The sequence below is a fragment of the Cucumis sativus genome, chromosome 5 (genome assembly GCF_000004075.3).
Source record: "Cucumis sativus cultivar 9930 chromosome 5, Cucumber_9930_V3, whole genome shotgun sequence".
Lineage (NCBI taxonomy): Eukaryota > Viridiplantae > Streptophyta > Magnoliopsida > Cucurbitales > Cucurbitaceae > Cucumis > Cucumis sativus.
Window position 1 is genome coordinate 20,593,901 of NC_026659.2, and position 20,799 is coordinate 20,614,699.

General features: G+C 32.4%; 1 protein-coding gene across 4 annotated transcripts; it reads right to left on the reverse strand.

Moving 5' to 3' along the window:
* Positions 1-1,650: 1,650 nt before the first annotated feature.
* LOC101208475 (paired amphipathic helix protein Sin3-like 4) lies at positions 1,651-13,524 on the reverse strand. Of its 4 annotated transcripts, XM_011656994.2 has the most exons (24): positions 13,322-13,515; positions 12,970-13,159; positions 12,399-12,554; positions 12,123-12,312; positions 11,928-12,026; positions 11,672-11,824; positions 11,282-11,573; positions 10,844-10,965; positions 9,380-9,455; positions 9,268-9,297; positions 8,835-9,115; positions 8,572-8,726; positions 8,131-8,246; positions 7,770-8,024; positions 7,047-7,688; positions 6,870-6,940; positions 4,593-5,222; positions 4,363-4,463; positions 3,673-3,811; positions 3,417-3,569; positions 3,151-3,314; positions 2,785-2,896; positions 2,306-2,485; positions 1,651-2,147 (listed from the first exon to the last, which is right to left on the reverse strand). In XM_011656994.2, exons 2-23 carry the CDS (start codon positions 13,041-13,043, stop codon positions 2,327-2,329), a joined length of 4,170 nt encoding a protein of 1,389 aa, XP_011655296.1. In that variant the 5' UTR covers positions 13,044-13,159; positions 13,322-13,515; the 3' UTR covers positions 1,651-2,147; positions 2,306-2,326. The 4 variants fall into 4 exon arrangements, with proteins under 4 accessions (XP_011655296.1, XP_031741310.1, XP_031741311.1 ...); XM_031885450.1 differs by lacking the exon at positions 13,322-13,515 and having other exon boundaries at positions 12,134-12,312; positions 12,970-13,135; XM_031885451.1 differs by lacking the exon at positions 13,322-13,515 and having other exon boundaries at positions 11,928-11,964; positions 12,970-13,135.
* Between the last annotated feature and the right edge of the window lie 7,275 nt (positions 13,525-20,799).

Below are 20,799 nucleotides of genomic sequence, written 5' to 3' on the forward strand. Positions count from 1 at the left end.
TGATGACATGAGTTTAGTTTAATGTTTTAATGCCACTAAACATAATGTTTGAAGTAAGATTGATTGAGAATTGTTGAACCCATCTCAAACACACTTTTTCTTTGATATTTTTTTCTTTTGAATGACACGTGACACAATATCGAGGCCAAGAAGCTTAATGCAAATTCTAAAGAATTCATAGAAACCGCTAATATAAAAATGTTTTATTTGGGATTGAAATTGGCTGCAATCATTTGTTTTATGATAGGACAATTCATTCCCATTTTTAAATTGATTGAGAGAAATTTATTTCTTTTGTGCTCTATTCTAAAATTCCACAAACATTTATTGCTTTCATTCTTGCATTGTTACATAACCTCTCATCTATGTGTTAGATTTCTTGAATTTCTAATTCAATATTTGTGAATACCTAAATAAGATTGTGTAGGGTAAGATCCTCAACTTCTTTACTACGTTTTTACTGGTTTGTTGATAATAAGTTTGGATAGTAAATTTCTTTTGTTAGTTTGACTTAATAAGATTGAGATATTTAAATATATATAAAGAAATAAAGAAAAAAAATAAATTAATTTAATAAAGAAAGAAATTTTTGGAATTTGAATGTTTAATATTATATTATATGTGGGTATGTATATATAACTAATGATAAAATAAAAAAATGTGAAGTCCAGTCTAGTATATATATAAAAATAAGAAAAAAATAGAAGGTGTGGAGTCCATTACATAAAAGTCGTGTATCGGGTACATGACTTCACTTCAATTCACTTATTTTAAAAAATAGTTTTGCATCCACCCTATTTTTGACATATGTTTCAAATTTTACATTATTTTTAAAAAAAGATCCTTTTATACCGTCTATTTAAATTTTTGATATATTTTGTAAGTAGTTTTGATATTTTGCTATCCTTCACAATTTTCCTTCAAACAATTTAATTATTTGAATGAGATCTATATAATTAAGGTATTTAATATAAATAAAATATGAATTAAATAATTAGAGAGAGAATTAATTACTTAATTTGAATTAGATTCAAATCATTAATAAATCAAAATAGCTGTTGAGATCTCCCAACTTTCCCATTTGGTTTCTCAATAGTAGACTCCATCTTTAAATCTCCTTAAAAGTTTATATGGGAATTACGAATACCAAAAGAAAATGAAGTTAATATTAAAAACGACAAATACGTTAACAATCACATTTAGGCAACTCTTTTTTAAGAGATTCAAGTCCTCTATAATGTATGTATGTTGTATCTCTCCATATCAACCACTGATGCAACATATATGACCTATAACTAAGGAAAGAGAATAAGAAATAAACGAGGAAATAGAAGAAGAAGAGAAAGAGAAAGATTAAATATTAAAAGAAGTAACAACAAAGCTACATTTTTATAAACCCTCTCCTAAACCTTGGTGTTTCTGAAGATGCTGCACTGGGTACCAAAGCAATCATGGTACGTCACAACTTTCTAACCGAAATTATTAGATATAAAATAAAAAGTTTATCAATTTATCATACACAAAAAAAAAAAAAAAAAAAAATTAAAAAAATTAATTTTTTCTTTTAAGACATGCAATATCTTTTGAATTTGAAATTTAACCTAAAACTTGTAAGCTGAACCATGAATGCAATTTCGCAACATCAACATGTATTCCAATAGAAATAAATAAATAAATAAATAAATGTATGGAAATTTAAAATGATTTTATGGCATTCTTTATGGCACAAGACAAAAGCAGCCAATGATTTTAGAATGGCCACAACAAATTAATTATAGATGAAATACGCAACCATCTTTCTGTATACAAATACAGTTTATTGAAGAAACAAGAAAGAATGAAATGTAGAACTGTAGGTGTCGTAGTTCCCTCTCCACTTGCACATCACAAATTACCTCTATTTACAAGATTCTGACGCAACCAATCTATAACCCTTGGATCCAACTTCCATACGTTTCTGGTGTAACTTGTCTGATTACAGACAAATAAATGGCTAATATCACCACACACCTTTTCCTTCTTTTTCTTTTTCTTTTTTTTTTTTATCTTTTTCTTTGGCACGCTCCGTTCGTTCATCCCCTAAGCACACTCGATTCTTTCATTCCCCCCTGAGCTTCTTTCGATGCCCACATCGTGCCATTGGAAACCTAGATAGAGAAAAGGAATCTCAGATGTTTTCATGCTCCAGTGAGCCAGCACAGAAATAGGAAAAACAATAGGACATAGGACATGGGTGCAAAAGAGAGAAATGTGATGCTCTAACAGAAAAAAAGTGGATTCAAGTACGTGTTATTGCAGTGCTTACAGTTAAGTAATAGGATGTGCATCATGAGCTCGACAGCCATCGTTGATATCGTTGTCCTCTGCTTGAGCTTCCACTTGAAGACCTTGACTGGTGGTGACGGCACGAACCACTTCTATGCAAACTTCTTCTTCTGCCTTTTGTGCGAAACAAATAGTCTTCTGTATCTAAAACGTAGGAGACCTATGGTGTATAAACCACATCATATTAACAGTAAGTCCCAAGTCTAGAAATATAAATTACATCATCAAAATAAACTCTAATAATATCCACTTCAATCTCCCAGCCCTTTTTCTTTACAAGAAATTACATAGTAAAAATAAAAATAGATTTTGGTAAGGCCTGTCTATGTATTACTAATTTAATATAGCTTTTGTAATTTCGTTCCATCTCAATGAAAATCGGTTTTATTGTTAAAACTATAGAACTTTTGAGATCCAGAAGAAAAGTTAGATAAAAGGAACATTCTATTGGAACTCTACCTTCGATGAATTGCATGTGATTTTACACTCCAGACCATTAACAACCTTAAGTCCTTCCATGGCCTCGCATGCAGCAGAAATTTCATCACTGCAGGCATGCTTGCACTTATTTCTGAGGGGAGAAGAAAAGGTATTAATATCCAAGTGCATGCATGGGAGTGATCTTGAAATTGTAAAAGTCACTTTTGTCTGGTTCAAAACAAGCTTAATCACTCAATATTAGTTTAATATTTAATTTTATAATTTTAAATGCAATTTTCGTATCATAAAAATTAGTTTTGAATGATTAACATGTTTTTAGAGTGATTTTGAAAATCACTCCCAAAAATGCCTAGTAAAATCTAAATTTGTTAATTTTTGGCATGCCTGTGTAAGTAGATTCCAGACTGCTCTTTGTCATCCGGAAGAATGGAGAGGAAATCATTGTGCAGGTAAGCTGAGAAATTAGGATCCATTGAAACAGCCGTCACTTCAGGCTTATCATTGCCAAATTCCATTAGCTGAATGGATAGATGACCTGGACTACATGACTGGTGAAGAAGGTACAAGTATTTAGTAAGAGCACCGCTCAAGAGTTCAAATTTAAATTAACGTATCATCGTTAACAAGACAAGTAATTCACAAACTCTTACACATTCAATTCGGTATATGCTATCATCATGAAGAAGCACACGGGCATTATCATGATAAACTGTGTCTTCATCCTTTCCATGCATTCTTGAATTCTCATAGGCATATAATTGAAGAAGCTTGGACTCCATCTCATCAGTAGCAACTGTTTGAAGCTGAAAATAGTACAGAAATATCCATTTCCAGGTTAATAGCACAACGATAAAACAGCTAAAAACTGTCAGAAAGAGAAACTTCTACGGAGCTAAGAAATCTTGCCTGTTTAACGAGTTTATAAATCAACTTATCCAAAGTGAATAGAACATAAGACTGGGTTCCAATAATAGATCGGCAGTCATCCTCAAACTTCATATTATCAGAGGAGCCATCAAGTAAACTACGAAGTGCACTCATAAATCTGTTTCATGAATTATGTTCACAGAAGGTCAAGTGATGATAAACAAATTGAAAATTATCATGAATGTGGATAAAAAATGAATAAACCCAAAAATCAAAACCAGTGATATAAAGGTGGGGTGCTTGTTGGGAATGGGATATCCAAGTGTAAGAACAAGGATGATATAGAGCACTCAACCGATTTTCCTCACTAAATAATTTGAAGATTACATGTGGTATTCAGTGTAACATAGGTTACCGAAAGTTTAAATAATGGGATTATATAAGGTAAGGTCCGGTAGCTTTACAAATGAACCAGATTATACTGTAAACGATACCAGTTGATCACAATCTTACAAAGTGACACAGAAGACATAAAAGAAAATATCTAATACTCTAGTATGACCAAATTGGAAGTCACTATGGAACACAATCTCATCCATGATTCAGTTCTGAATACATTTGATTCTTCCCTCTCCCATGCGGTGTAACTATGACAAAAATTGGTGACATTTACGAGACATTGTAACCATTAAAAACAAGTATTTGTAGATTCATGCAAAGGAAAATAACCTGGAATACAGATCGTTAGGGCTAGTATCATTTGAAGCTCTCCACTTCCTCTCACCAAATGATGAATTAATCTTTGCTGATCGTATCCGCTCATACAATGTCTGCCAAATCAATGAAATGAGGTTAAATTGTCAGTGTTGAGTGTAATGGGAAAGTCAAAGGCAAATTCATCATTAATCTCATTAAAATAAAGAACTCCGAAACAATCAGTTCAAATTTATGAACCTTACTCGGTGAAGTCTAAAAAGAACATAAAAGGAGTCATTTCCATAAAAAATCCGGGAGTTCTTTTTATCATCCCGTAATGCCAATGGGATATACTTAGCAAGCGGCTTCACGTTGAGAAGAAAACGTTCCGAAAAGGGTAACACTGTTCCATCACCCTCAGCACTATGGGCATCATCCATTCCTTCAGCCTCCCCTTCACTCTCAACCTTACTATGATGGTCATTATGACCCCTGTCTTCCTGCCCTTCACGAGTACTGTCCTCTCCATCAATAGACTCAGTTCCAGAGATATCACAATTCTCAGAACCATTTTCGCTGTCTTCTGATGACCGCCGAGCACTTTCCTCCCCTTCATCATCAGCATCTATATGAGTTTCTCTTGTCACATCCCTGCAAGATATCTTGTCTGTGTGTGCTCTGAAACATTGCCTGCCTGCAGCACTGTCTTTTGCTTTATCAAGACTACCTTCTTGATAATTTGAAAAGTTATCTTCTAATTCTCCAGTTGGTGATAGTTCACCCTCTTCTCTCTCTATCTTTGAGTGCCCATCACATTTTTCATTGAAACTAGGAGCATTTGAGCCTTCTGCCATCACACCATTAGACAAAAGTGGCCTTGATGAACAACCCCCCTGATGTAGCCAGAAAACTTTTCAGCTTGCAGACTTGCACAAAACTTATTAATCTCTATGCTAGATCGTACTTTATTTTATTATGCAGGCATTTGATTACTATAAAGAAAAAAAAAGGCTAAAACAAATTATTAAGAAGGATAAAATTTTTTCCCAAAAGAAGGAAAGTGAAAGCTAAAACAAAATTTCCAATGATCCTTTTTAAATTAAAAAATTGAGGCCAAATTATAAAACAGTGAGCAAAATCAAAACAGTTACATATATTAGGGATATGGGATAAGGGATATTTTGCGTAAGTTGGACTTTCCTTAGATGTAATATAAAAATTTTAAACTTTAGGGATCATTTGATAATCACTTCGTTGCAACAAAGTTCTTTGAGAGCCAGTTCAGTTTTTTCGTTTTTGTTTTTTAAAGCTTTTTATTATAAGTAAATTTCAAAAACCAAAAACAGTAGTTTTTAAAAATAGATTTTTGTTTTCCAGAAATTTATTTTTCTTCTAAACTCACATTTTCCTCTTTCCAACAGTTTTTTTCTAACCTTTTTCCCTCCCTAATAATACCCTATATAATTTTTTTCCTCTCTAATTTTTTCACCACTCTTCCTTAAATGTTCACATTTATCTAACTTTTTTCCCATAATCTTCTCTCTCTCTCACTTACTTATTTCTAACTTTTCTCTCTGTAATAAATAAAAGAGTTTTCTTCACTTTAAATTATTTCCCTTTAATTTTTCTTTATTTTCCTCATTTACACATTTATCTAAGAATTTACTTCTTTAACAATAAAACATATTATTTACTCATAACGTCTCTCTCTAAAACTTCTTTTTTATTTAACTTTATTTTCTCTAAAATTTATCTCTTTCCTTCAAATTTTTATTCGTTTTTTTCTAGCAAATAGTGATGTTGAACATATATTTCCCCTCAAACACATCTCTATCTAATTTTTCACTAAATAAATAATTTTCTTTCCTGCCTCTAACTACTATGTTTTACTTTTCTTTCTAAACATTTGCACCCACGTGTCCAAAATTTTATTTACATATCTCCACAAATTTTTCTCTCCCCTTCCCTTTTTGAGGTCACTTTCTAAGTTTATTAATGAAAGTTTTTTTTTCCCGTTTTTTTGGATTTTATAAGATAGAAAATATGGGAGAGGAAACCCCTACAATTAATCTCAAAGCACCGTGATAATAAATATATAAAGTTCCTCAAAATAATGTGTCTATAAAATATCATCAAAACAAAAGTGTTAAGACTGTGTGGTATACGTACGTTCTTTGTTTGGATAAGAGTGTGTAAGGTATCTCCTTACTAAATTTAGTATTACTAAATACCATGAGTAAAGAGAGCTTAACCTCTCTTTCCCCAGACTACTGACCAGTACTAAAAGCCTACCCTATATGACCAATCCTCTCATCCTTACAAGCTAGTGGACCCCTCCCATGTAACTAACTTTCATTTGAACTCCCCTTTTTACCCCTTCTAGAATATCTCAGTAGAATTGCTGACCTAACAGAGTGCCATGAATATTTTCACCATGGATTTATTTAGTAACTAACCTTAAATGCCAATTTTTTTTTAAATAAAAAAAGCATAAGGCAAGTTCTGATAAAAAGAATTTTTGCTGCACGATTGGGCCGTACCTGTGATGATGCTAACTCAAGCCCTTTATCAACACCACCATTCCAAGTTCTGGATGGAGTAGAGCGCAGCCCTTGAACAACCAAAAGACAAACATTAGATTGCAGTAGTTAGAAAAAAATGCAGATGAAAATTGAACAAATTAATTTGAAGATATCAATTGGAAGCATTCTGCAAACCTGATGCAGTTTCTATAGTTACTTTCCCCTTCCCTTGTTCGAGCACAGAGCTAACCAACACATTGGATTTTACCAACCTCTCATTAGAATCGTCTTGATTTTCGTTGAACTGCAATTTACGGAGACTATCCACCTTGCTGTCAACACGATTTGCTTTGTGAAAACTATTTTCTTCAATACAAGAATCTCCGTTCATGGGCCAAACCCTGCAAGGGCTTGATTGTTTAGGTTGAACACCTCCTACTTCAATTCTGGGAGGATCTCGCAGCTTAGACTCATCACCTCCAACAGTATGGCTACTGCTAACCCCTACCATACCAATTGCAGTACCTCTAACTGCAAAATTATTTTCTCTAATGATTTCTTTGGAAACCTCGGAACTCAAGGGCCGTGAAGCAATACCAAGCATGGGCTCCAGGAAGGTTGTCCAAATTTTCATAGCTTTATCAGACTGATCTGTGGAGCATAGTTCTCTACAGGAATATTTAATTAGATGATAGAGATCTTCATGAATATCTTGATCAGGGTAGTCAAATTCCAAATTTGGAATTATAGGTCGTTTATTTTCTGCAGTAATAGTGAGCAGTACATCCTCTTCCTTATGCTTCTTTTCATTAATTTCCTTGATCTCTGATAACAAAGCTGCAAATAACATGCATAAAGCAAATGAGAAATGGAGAGACTACTTGCAGTATACATTTTTTGCTTGCATTTGCAATTTACCTTTTGTGCTTAAGCTCTTTGTATCCTGCTGCTTGAAATAGAAGCTACGATGATCAAGAGATTTCTGATAATTCTTGAAATATATTTCAGCCCAAACCTTATTAAAATCGGATCGACACCGTGCCCACTCTTCTTGTTTTTGCTTCAAGCGGGTTAATATAACAGGGAGAGAAAGTGGAGCATTCTTCCTTAACACATCCATCACATCAAGGCCATGATCACCATATAAGCGTTCAATGCATCTCAAATTAAGTGCTGCTAGAATGAAAGTTTTGGAAATTTCTAAGAACGTAATTTTTTCTAATGCCAACATGATGATTGAGCTCATTAAAGATCTTGTAAATATCATCAATAAGATTACCTGTTAAATGATCTTCAATATGGACTGGACTGTCTGACAAGTTGATTTTTTCTAATAAGTCTTCAACCCGCTTGGATGTTACATTAACAGACTCTAACAACATATCCAATTCAAACCTACAAGCATATACAGAAGACACAGCTAATTATCTGTTGGAATAAAACTTCCAAAAGGAAGAGAAAATAGTGAAAATACTTCATAATATAAGTTGGGATACTTATAACAGAGCATAGATCAATCGAGATGAATAAAAAATTCAACTTGATGATAGATTTAATGACAAAACGTCAAGCTTAAGAATTCGCATGAAACAATGAATGCAAATAACTGCCTATATCCAATCACGTTAGCATAATAAGCCCTCAAACTTTGATTCCATCTGTTAACTCAACAGATATAAAGTGAAGAAAATAAATAAACCAATCTCAGTTGAGGTTCAACCTGTCATCCTCACAACGAAAGAGGCTTTCTTCATACTGATTTTTGCGCATGTGCTTAAAAGAGTAATCCTCACTTCCTGAAGTGACAGAAACCCAATGATCATTTAAAACTTGATCACCAATTTCTGTTCTCTGGCTAGCAAAGGGTATTGGATACTGCACACAAATTACCAACAAGGAAAAAAACACACGCCAGAATCAAAATATCAGTTTATAATAATAGTTTTTTTATGCAAATATAATAACAGTTATTTTACTTCTTACATTCTTTGGGAGAAGACGGTAACTGGGAGTACACCGCTCACAGTTAGAGAGGTCAAGTTCATTGATAGGTTTCCCAAAATATTTGTCCTTACTAGAAAATAAAGACATCTTGTGGCTACCAACATCATTATGGCCAAAAGCAACACTTTTTTCAAGTCTATCCCTTTCTCGATTTCCATGGTCACGGTCTTTAAAACCATCCTCCCTTTCATGATCTCGATTTCTGTCCTTCTCTTCTACCTTCGCTAATCTTGGTAAACTACCTTCATTCCACAAGGATTCTGTGGCATAGTAACAATTCTTTAATGTTCAATATTGTCTCTTGCAAGTATATGGGAAAGGGAAAAGAAACATAGCAGGGCCACATGTCTGAGAAAATTTCCATTTATTCACTGATACTAGCACAAAGGAGCAAGGCAATCACTTCACTTACTTTTACTCATAATATCTGCTAGAAGCCCATCTGCAGGATAGTAATTGACATGGTTATCATTAAAGCAATACAGCATCAACATCAGGTAATATATTAGTATGCTAGCAGTTACCAGTTCTGTCACAAAGTATCATAAATTCACCAAAAGCATCCATAAGGTCTGGATATCTTCCAAGTAAATCTCTCACCTGATTAAGGATGAATGCGAACGAACATAGTTAATGTAGTATTCATTTTCCTAAAACCATCAAAGGTTTTCATAGTATAAAGAACATGACTAAACAGCACGAGAAATAAAATCAGTAGTGATCAAATTGGTCCTACTACTTCCAACCACCACGAAATAACCTCCAAATTCTCTTCTCTCACCAAGTGCTCGAGAGTTGTTATGTTCCTTGTGTCTTTTATACTGGGTCATGCAGGAAAAGAGAGCTAAGAATTGCACTAAGATCCTCTTTATTAAATGAGAACGGATTTGAAGGACAAAAGAATAAAAGTATACAATATATGGTAGATTCAAATATCTCATATTTACTAAACATAATTTAGAATCAAAGTTCAAATGGAATCAATGTGATAGTACATACTTATTAGTTACTTTTGTTGGTTAAATATATCATTCGGTCCTACACAATCTTGCAATTTTGTCTCTATATTTTAAAGGGAAATTTTGTTTTTTATCCCTAAGGTTTAGACTTTGTTCTATTTAGTCTCTGTCGTTTCAAAATGAACACTTTAGCCCTTAAGAAAATATAAAATAAAAAATCAGTTTCAGACCCAAATGAAAGATGAATTATGGTCTTCAAAACCGATGAAAGATGAATTATTGTCTTATTAATCAGCTTCTCCAACTCCAACACATCTTCCCAGTTTTTCCACTCCGATTAGTGAAAAATCGACATCGACAGACAACAGTCATCACCATTTCATTCGCATAATCTCACCCTCTCTAATGGGGCATTTTGTCAAATCAATAGAAATCATCCTCGAACAGAGACCTCAAGCCATATCTTTGACATAGAGTTTTGCAGCAATAGCTTCAAAATCTTAGAGGTCCATTGCTTGACTTCTCCTAATGATGCTCGATATTGCCAGAAAACAATACCACCCTTAAATCTGCCCACATCACCCCACGTTCACCGGAGAACAAGACCACTCCATGGGTCTTTCTATGTGGGTTCATCGTTGTTCTCAGCAGAGGGTCACTGGTGTAGAAGAAGAAACTGGGTGGGGTGGGGTGGGGTGAAAGGAGGGCCTGCGTAATGTTTAACAGGAAGAGGGATAGTTGCCTTTTTACCTTTCATAAAACACGGAGTATACTTGAGGACTAACACTAAGGAAAAACAATCATTGTTCTTAAGTTGTAAATATGGCCACATCAATATATAAATTAAATGAGATATCAATTCAATGGTGTAAAAGAGAAAAGGTGCTTCCAAATTCATTCATTGTTGCTATACATTTGCAATGCTGTGAGTTTCTTCCATGGATAATTACAATAACACAATTCTTATGAGCCAATATATTCAACAAGACAAGAGTAATACACTTTTAGAGTCATAGATATATATCATACCAAAGAATGCAGTTCTGATCGAGTGATTATTTCCTTGTCGAATATGTCAAGACATTTCACAAATTCTTGGTAAACATCAACATTTGGTAACTTCAGCCTTACCTTCTCAATAAAAGACATACCTGTCATGAAATATACAAATTAGAGGATGCAAAAACAGAAAAAGCAAATAGATTATCAAAAAAAAAAAAAATCTACCAAGTATAAGGACATGGTTATAGCTCTGGTTGCTTTAATCAAATACAATCTACAGATCCCAAAGAGAATGTGTGCGTAAAAATTAAAATTTAACATTTTGCTTTAGTTAATAGGGTGTGCAGTGAAAGCTACGTGCAGGCAAACTTTTAGTTAAATTAAAGAAATAAAACTTCAGTATTTTAACATATTCACTTTTCATTTTTTTCTCATCGGGAAATGAACAACACTCTATAAAGTTACCTTCCCCACTTAGATGCCATTTCACTGAAGTCGTATCTTCAACTCTAACAGAAGATTTCCTCTTCTGTGAAAAACTTTGCATGCTGATGTCCTTACTGCTATCATGCTCGATAAATTTTTTATCAATTTCCCTACACTGTTCCATACTATCTGTGTTGTCTCTCCTATCCTTCTCTTTTTCGCTGTGCTGACATTTCTCTTTATCGCCTTTGATAGTAACTCTAGCATGGTCACAATCAGGATGATTGACACCAATGTCATGGTCAGTATGTGGAGTCGTTGCCCTCTCCTTCTGTTAATGGTAAACACAAACAAAATATTGGCCAAACAATTGGAAAAAGTGAGAATGTTATAAAACCATGAACATTTTAAGACCGTGTCAATAAGTACTTGTTGAATAGGTGGTATGGAAGAATTTCTATCACGAAGGACAGAATTCCTCATAGATGACACGTGATTATTTGAGGTTGTGGCTGAAGCATCAGGCAGAAAATGAACAAACTCCCTAAGAAGGTCTGGGTGGTCTTGCAGCAGTGCAGAAACCTGAAAAGGCAAAAATTTTCATGAAAAGTTTTAAGAGCAACAAAAAAAGAGAAATTTAGAGAATAACAGCCAAATGAGGCATTAATGCAATGCGTAAACATACCTCCCGGTAGACCTCACTTATAGACTTGTTTTCCTTCCTGTACAAATTCAAAATTTCTAAAAATGACTTGTATACATGGTTATCACCTTCAAACCGTGTCTGCATGTACAAAAAAGAAAAAAGGAAATCTACATATAATGCAGGAAAGTGAAAAGAAATCACATCAAAATATGTCAAAATGCGACTTTTAATTACCTTAATCTTACCGACGAAGTTGATAGCTTCTTCAAATTGAACAGGCTTCTTCTTTTGAGGAGGTGTTTCATCCTCAAGAGGACAAGTTATTGCATATCCTTTTGGCAAAAACGTATTAAAGCCCAAAATCAGGTCACGATGACCTTTGAATAGCTGCTTCACTCTTGCTATGACACCGACAGTATCAATTCTACAAACAGATAACATCAAAACAGATCATTTAACATATAAGCGAAAACTTATTAACAAAAAGCACACATTTTAATGTAGCCAAACCTTTGGGCCTTGAATTCTTTCATGACTTCAAGAAAATCTTCATATTTTTCCTTCTTGTCTCGGAAGATGTCCTTCACATTCTTAAGATATTCTAGGGCATCATTCGTCGTTAGTTTTTGCAAACTCCCACCTCCTACCATCTGGCTCTGCACAGTTCTTCATTTACAAAGCGACAAACAGAAAAGTAGAAAGATCTGTTAATTACGATGATCTATAGAACTCGCTGCTGAACCAGTCTCAAGATAAAAATATTGTACAAAACAAGCGCCTCTCATCAAATAATTTGAAAAACCATGGGTCCTGATCATACTATTCATTCAGATAGATTCGTTAAATGGAAATCATCAAGCATAAATCAAATATGTTTCGCATCAAGTTATGCAAAAAAAAAAAAAAAAAGAACTGTCAGAACTCATAAGATTGTTCAAGGAGAAAACGAAGTGAAAGGAGAAAGCAAACTCAACACGCAGAAGTCTAATCCCTTGAAAAAGAAAGAAAGAAATCAATACTGGTGCAGAAAATTGAAAAAATGATAAACCAAATACATTAAACATATCAAAGATAAACATACGATTCTCCTCTAGAGGGAAATACAGGACGCTGGAGCTGTGATTCCATGTTTACATCTTCTCTAGACCTCTTCATCGCTGAAGCTAAGTATTTGTTGTGAAATAACAAATCATGCCCCAAGTTGGATTAGAACCAAAATCGTAGAGGTCACACTCGTTGGTTCAAAGAAGAGCGGCAAGGAAGCAGCAGATCTAAACAACAGAATGAAGGGAAAAAGTTAGAAAAGTAGAAAGGAGAAACGATTGGGAAGGTGTAGATGGATCACCAAGAGATTAAGAAAATCGTAAAACAAAAAAGATTGAATGTTGATGGGAAGGATGATAAAGTTATAGGAGGAGAAGAAAAAGGATTACGTGAAGAAAATTTGAGATGGATCGCGGAGTTTGTGTGAATGAGCAAGAGTTTGTGCAGTACCAAAGTTTGTGAGGGAAACGCAATGAAGAAGGAAGAAAACTGAATGAGAAGAAGAAGAAGAAGAAGAAGAAAAGAAGAAGAAGAAGAAGGAATGAAGGAAGGAAGCTTTTTGAAGATTATGCGATTTTCTAACAACCTTAGGTGAAGAAACTATTATACTTTAAACCCGAAAACTACTTTCATCTATTGTTTCTTTTCTTTCAAAGGAAAACAAATATTATATCTATACTACCACTAAATTTCTACCTCTATATTTCAAAAACTAAATTACTTCTTCATATTTGCTTAATTTTAATCTATCTGCTTTTCAATCTCAAATTTTGTTCGTATGTACAAAAACTAAAATTGAACAATTTATTATAAAAGTTTAACGACGACTAAAAGTGATTTTTAATCCGCATGTGTGATGTGATGGATACCATGGTAGAGTTGGTATATTGAAAAAACTTTGAAAGAGAGTATTTTTGAAATTGATGAAAGGTTTGAAAACAATGAATTAGAAGAAAGTATAGATAGATTGATGGAATGACGCAAGGTGTAGAATGACTTCTCCCTCCGCCCTCCCATTTGATGTTCTGTTCCTGTGAAATTTTCTCAATGGCAATTTTCTTTTCCTCCATTTGTTAAAATCAATTAAATTAAATAACCATTGGTTAAAATGTTTTAATTAAATTGTTTAGGGTTTATTTTATTTAGAAAACAATAACAAAAATTTATATTAAAATGTTGTTTTATAAATTTATATTATTTAAATGACAAAAATTAGAAAACAATTCTCATAAACATAATTCAACTTATCATTTGACAGTTAAACACAAATACACACAACATCATATGGATTATGGATTATGTACCAAATAGGTTCTAAGTTTTGCAATAAATTATTTTAGATTGGATTCAAAGACGTTAACTATATTGACCACTAAATAATAAAACAAAAGATTTTAATATAATGTTTATATAATGAGAAGAAGAAACAGAAAACAACAGCAGAGGTGGTGGAGCAGAGATGGAGACTGTTTTGCATATCTCTTCTCTAACATGAATTGCTCTTTCGGTTGTGTAATTAGGAATTCTAAGTTCACAAATGACATAGTATCTTTTTTTATATATATGATATTAATTTTTTTTAAAAAAAATTGATCAATTAATTAATTAATTAACTCTTTAGTAAATAATCTAAATTAATTTACCATTTATTTTTAAGAAATCGCAAATTGACGTATAAATATACTAAAATGTTACTCTCTATCAGACTCCAATAAACTTTTTTTAAGTAGTAAAATTTTGCTATTTTTTAAATAAATTGGATCATTTTGTTATATTTGAAACATTTTTAAATTTAATTGAATAAAATAATTAAGAAAGTATTTTTTTTTCAAAAGGAATTTAACTAGATTTCTCATCCCACGGTATTATTATATTAAAAAATTATTGATTATTAACTTAATAACACTTTCTATGAATATACAATTACATTAATTTAGTATAATCTTATAAAGGAAAAAATCAATTTTTACTATAAAAAAAAGAGTATTTTGTCTTATATCAATTTTTATTTAAAACTTTTTATCCATTCAAATTAGACCTAACTTAGATCAGTATTATAATTGTTGATGTTCATCAATTATAATTAGAAAAAGAAAAAAAAAGTTAGGAAAAAACCTCAGTTTCAATACTATCAAGATTTTTACAATTTTAAATCCACAAATTAATTAATGAGTAGTTTTATAGTTTGATTAACCAAAATTCGTAAATTAGAACAAAATATGTATTCTTTGAAATCTTCTTAATGTTGTATTAATCGAAAGTATATTAGAATACTCTTTTATTATCAAGTATTGAAAATAAAGTTATTGGAGCATGGAAAATGGTAACACTTTTTAAGTTTAATTGGGGTTAAAAATGTCATTTAACCAACTTAGAGGGTAACTATTGTTTTTTTTATTATTATCTTTTATAAATGAGAATTTATTTGGTCCATTTTGAAGGGGAGTTGTAATGGGTATTAAAAAATATGTTATATTTTTGCAAATTGAGCAATAATTTTTTTTTAAAATACAAATATAGCAAATAAATTAAGGTTAATTTTTGCAACTATAACAAAATACCAAAGTATTTACGACCATGGTAACAAAATAAAAAAACTCATTATATTTTCATAAATTTAAGGTTTTTCCTTAAAGAATGGAGACGATTTTTCACTTTTTTTTTTCTTCTTTTTGTGATTTATTTATCTCCTCTTCTTATTATTAATTTCTCCATACGTACTTCTTATTTAGTTTACAATATTATGGTTATTTATGTAAATGTTTACTAATTTCTCTATTTCCTCTTTCATAATTTCTTCCTTTTTCTTTATTTTTCATCTTCTTTTTTTCTTCTTAGTAAAAGATTTAAATGATATTGGTAGAGGATCTAAGCAATCGTGTATCAATATCTAAATGATCAGTTGTCTATTTCAGATAGACCACCATCAATAATATATCGTTTAGATTTGATACAAGATCGTTTAGAGTGGGAACAAAATCGTTTAGATTTGATACAAGTTCATTTAGACTAGGTATAAGGGTACAAGATCATTTAAACTTGGTATAAAATTATTATTTCACATGTGTGTGACCAATTAATTATGAGAGAATTGAACTCGGGACCTCTTATCCATGAGTACATATAAGTGCTAGTTGAGCTAAACTCATGTTGGCAATTTTTATTATTTCAATTTTACCTTATTTGTATATATATATATATGATAGCAAAATTGTAAAAGGTGGCACAATCAATTGGGTAATTTGAAAATTTTAAGCCTATGGTCCAAAAATATAACTTTTTACAAAATCTAGAAGTGCAATTCATACCGATGAAATTAAAGGTTGTTTTATCTTGGGGACAACGAGCATGTGAAATTACATTTGAATATTTGAGTAGAGCCACGAAACATCTTAAAGAGAGCTATGTCTGCGACTCGGCCTATTTCTTAACGTGCTTTTGTTTTGCAGATTTTCTTTCCAAGAAGCTTAACTCCACCGACAAAGTGCAACAACAATTTGAAAACATTTCTTCTATTGCAATAACCGATGTAATTCAAGGTGACATGATAACTTGTAGAAATACAAGTTATTATGGCCTTGTAGATAGAATAATTGGACCAAAATGCATAAGTGTATCAAAATGTGTCACTTATTTTGTAAATGCATAAATATTTAGGAATACATTTTACATAAGCATCCATGCCTGTTTCACGACTTTTTTAGTGTCTTAACGTAGGCTAAAGAATAAAAAAACAAGATAGTTAATCGTAGAGGAACTCGCACGAAGACTAGGCGATTAGAATGTGAGAAGAGGTTTGCTAAAAGAAAAAAGTGGTAGATGGAGTGATGTGACTTGATGACAGAGGTAGCTTTTAGTTCTGACATACTCAGAAGATTAGATTTTCCGGCTACATCTGCTTATAAAAGGAAACTTCTTCCTTACCAAGAGGAGTGACATTTGAATGGACCACCATCTATACACCTAAAGAGGTGGGTAGAGTCCTAGAGATTCAGTGGAAAGGAATAGCCTTTCCACCGTCTATAAAGCACTTCTTCATCTTCTTCGGTCAATCTGTAGAGTGAAAGCTTGTAGTTTGAGCGAAGAAGATCACATCCCTTATCTCTCCTAACTTGTAATGTCATCTCTATTCTTTCCATTTTTGTGTTTCTTTATATTATATGTGTTCATATTGTACAATGACTGAAGGCCTACATTCTTTTAATACAATGTATATTTATACCTCTTTCAGTCTATTCATGTCTCTACTGTTCATGTGTCATTGTGTTCTTCGTAGTTTAGGTTTTTGATAAGTTTTTTATAAGAAGCTTTACTTATAATTGTTATCACATTAGCTAAGTTATTTTTGTCACTTGGCCAATGTATATCACCAACTACCTAAAACGACAAGTAGCAAGAATATAACTAATGCACACAAGGAGGGGGACAAGCTCCACCTTGGCGACATAATTTCCACCATTTGTGTTCCAACAGGAGAACAAGTGTGGATATTAGGCGTCGAGAGGTTGTCACCCTTATACACAAAGCTCTATAATTCTTATAAGTAAATTCTTCTAGATATACCTTGTTTAGCTAGACTTAATCATTTGGATCTCAAAAGGAGACCAAATGTGACGTTTAAAGACTTCGAGAGGAGCTCGTCTTAATCATAAACTAGTTAAGGAAATCATATCGCATCAATGCTTTCATATACTTTATTCGTCTAGTAGCATACATTCCTTCACACCCTTCCTTTATACAAGTTAGTTCATTCTTGCACCTCATTCTCACAATCACCTTTATTAAACTATCTTTGCAGCGTTCTCTAGTGTACATAAGTAGATATAGATTAAACCTACACTCTCCCATACAATATAATTATTCTTAATTTACATAACCTGATGGATAGGTAGACTCTTAAACTAAGCTTTGATATCAATTCCCTGTGTTTGACCCTAAATCATCCAGGAAAGCCTATTGCTTCACTTACACTTGGACAAGCAATAGAAAAACATGTACATGACGAGGACTTAGATGTACATGATGAAGAGATATTTACCGAAAATTTTGCATGCAATGATCTTGATTAATGATGCATCATGTAGAATGAGACATCAACATAAGCAACAACACTATTCCCCAAGTCTTTAAATCTTTGTTGCTTAGAAGTAGACATGCATGCTTGACGCTCCATTTTACCTTCTCCCTAAGTCCATGGAGTTACCCAACTAACTAAGTCAAGATATAGGCATTGTTGAGTGGGATTGACTCCAAAGAAGTTAAAACAACCAAGCATGACATTATGACCTCCAATCTTAATCGACCATCCCGCTTCAAAGGAGCACATTTCAAATGCTAGAAACAAAAGATGTTTTTCTTGAACATTGAACAATGTTGTAAGCCTCGAAAAATAAGAACTTTTTTAGATAATTATCTTAGTTTTGTTTAATTAGAATTAACTTATTGGACATTATTTTGATTTCACATAATGAGAATAATTTGATTTTGTGGACATTAGAATTAATTAGATATTTGTTAGATGAATATTTAATTAATTAGATGATTTGAATTTGTGATGTTTGTCGAGAATTTGATTTAATTGTATGTTATGAGGTTTAAGTAAAGTTGTGGAAATTATTTGGTTTTATGGAAATTGAAATTTATTAAATAATTTGAATGATATTTTAAAGTTTTCTATCACTATAACATATTAATGACCATCGGTGATAGAATTTACTATAACTTGTAGATATTTTAATTTATTTTGCTATTTTTAAAATGTCTCATATATTATAAATATATAGTTATTATGGAAAAGGAAAAGTTTGATAATTATATATATATATATATATATATATATATATATATATATATATATATAATTATTATGGATTTAAATGACAAATTTTTTCTATCAAGGTTGAGTTGGTTTGAACCTCAATTTTGACTAAGTTAATTTGGAAGACTTTATAGATGAAAGCCAATTATTAATTTTAGATGAAAGTCAATTGTTAATTTTATTGATTAAAATACTGAATTTTTCTTTTATGATTAGGATTGGATTAATTGAAGAATATTTAGCAAAGAAATATTTTTAGCTAATTACATGTAACTACTAGACCTTCAAAAATAAAACTAGGAGCTTGCATGTATTTTTCATTATGCATTGATGTTGCTAAAATGCATATGTGATTGATATGGATGACTGAGATGTTATGACTAATATGTTTATGATGCATGAAATATTAATCACATGATAAGACCGTTATGATTGATATTCATGTCATGTTATGATGTTATGATGTTATGATGTTTATGATGTGCTACATGTTATGGATGAGTGATCTCTTAACTTTGTCTATTAGGATTGACCCATATGATGTCCCTTGGGATCACCACCTTTTTATGACTATGTATGTTCGACGGGACCACCAATTTATCATGATAACTTTTATGAGTGATTCGACAAGATCACTTACAACCCGATTCTTTTAGGTGTTTTCTTCAAGTTCACCGAGAACCTAGATGTGTTCCTACGGGATCATTGGATAGCATGTGTTCGAGAGCATGATAGTTTTGGGGTACTTCCTTATGAAACCCTAATAGAAAGTTAACAGACACCTAACAGAATTGGTAGTGGGTCCCTTACTGAGTAATGTAAAGATAAAGGAAAGATGGCGAGCGACATGAAGGATCTGTGACATGTCATATGGGGACACAGTTTTGCTTTCTTTTTCCATTGGTGTTCAGTGTTTTGAGCTTAAACATTTTTATCTATTTATTTTTACTATCTTTAAAATTGTAGAACTAGTTATGTAGCATGTTTTCATAATATTTTTAACGAAAATTTAGTTTTCCTATTTTCAAGAAATTGTCAAATTGTTATTTATTTTTAAGGTAATGACCTCAGCATAATATAAAGAGTTGAATCGTTACAACTTACAAAGGTTGCCACCACTTACACTAAGAACCGACAGTACCAACCCAAAATCCAACTGAGGAGGAAATTCAAAATCATGCTGCATGGATATAATCAAACTTTATATGTAAGAATCTAATTCTGAATGGACTTACTGATGATTTAAGTGATTATTACACTACCATGTCTACCGTGAAAGAGGTTTGAGACGCGTTACATAAGAAATATGACATCAAAGAAGCCAGATCCAAGAAGTATGTGGTGAGTCGATATTTGCGATATCAAATGACTAATGATAGATATGTGGAGTCTCAATCACAAGAATTGCAAAAGATTGCACACGAAATAATTAGCAAAAGTATGTCACTCAATGAGCAATTTCAAGTTGTTATTATTATTGACAAGTTATCTTCATTGTGGAAGAACTTTAAGAATGCTCTAAGGCCCAACCAGAAGAAGTTCTCGTTAGAGAGTCTAATCACCTAGCTGAAGATTGAGGAGGAGGCTTGAAAGCATGAACAAAAGGAGGAAGTGAAAGCTATTCTTAGAAAGAAGTCCACTGCTGTTCTAAAGCCATACCTGAAACTGAAAGGGAACAAGATGAAAGTTCAGAATAGAGGTCCCAACAACCAAAAGAAGTCTCAAAAGCCCCAATTCAAGAGTACAGTACATATTGTGTGCTATAGTTGTGATAAACCTGGACACTTAGCTAGAAACTATAGAAATGGGAATCGTCCTGCTATGTAAGCAAACTTGATAGAAGAGGACTTAGTAGCTATGTCACAGAAATAGATGTGATCGGAGGGGTCTAAAGGTTGGTGGCTAGACACTAGTGCATCATACCATGTCTGTTATGACCTTAGTTTATTTTTAAAATATAAGGAAACTAAGGATAAGAATACCCTTACGAGGGATCACCACACAACCAAAGTAGTGGGCATTGGAGAAGTGGAACTGAAGTTCGCATAT

What these genes read in the sequence shown, in the direction of transcription:
- LOC101208475 (XM_011656994.2), bottom strand. Translation starts at nt 13,043, where the DNA reads ATGAAGAGGTCTAGAGAAGATGTAAACATGGAATCACAGCTCCAGCGT. An exon ending in ACTTCGTCGGTAAGATTAAG is followed by an intron (nt 12,027 to 12,122) that starts GTAATTAAAAGT and finishes TTGTACATGCAG; the next exon opens with ACACGGTTTGAAGGTGATAA. An exon ending in CCTAACGATCTGTATTCCAG is followed by an intron (nt 3,812 to 4,362) that starts GTTATTTTCCTT and finishes TTCATGAAACAG; the next exon opens with ATTTATGAGTGCACTTCGTA.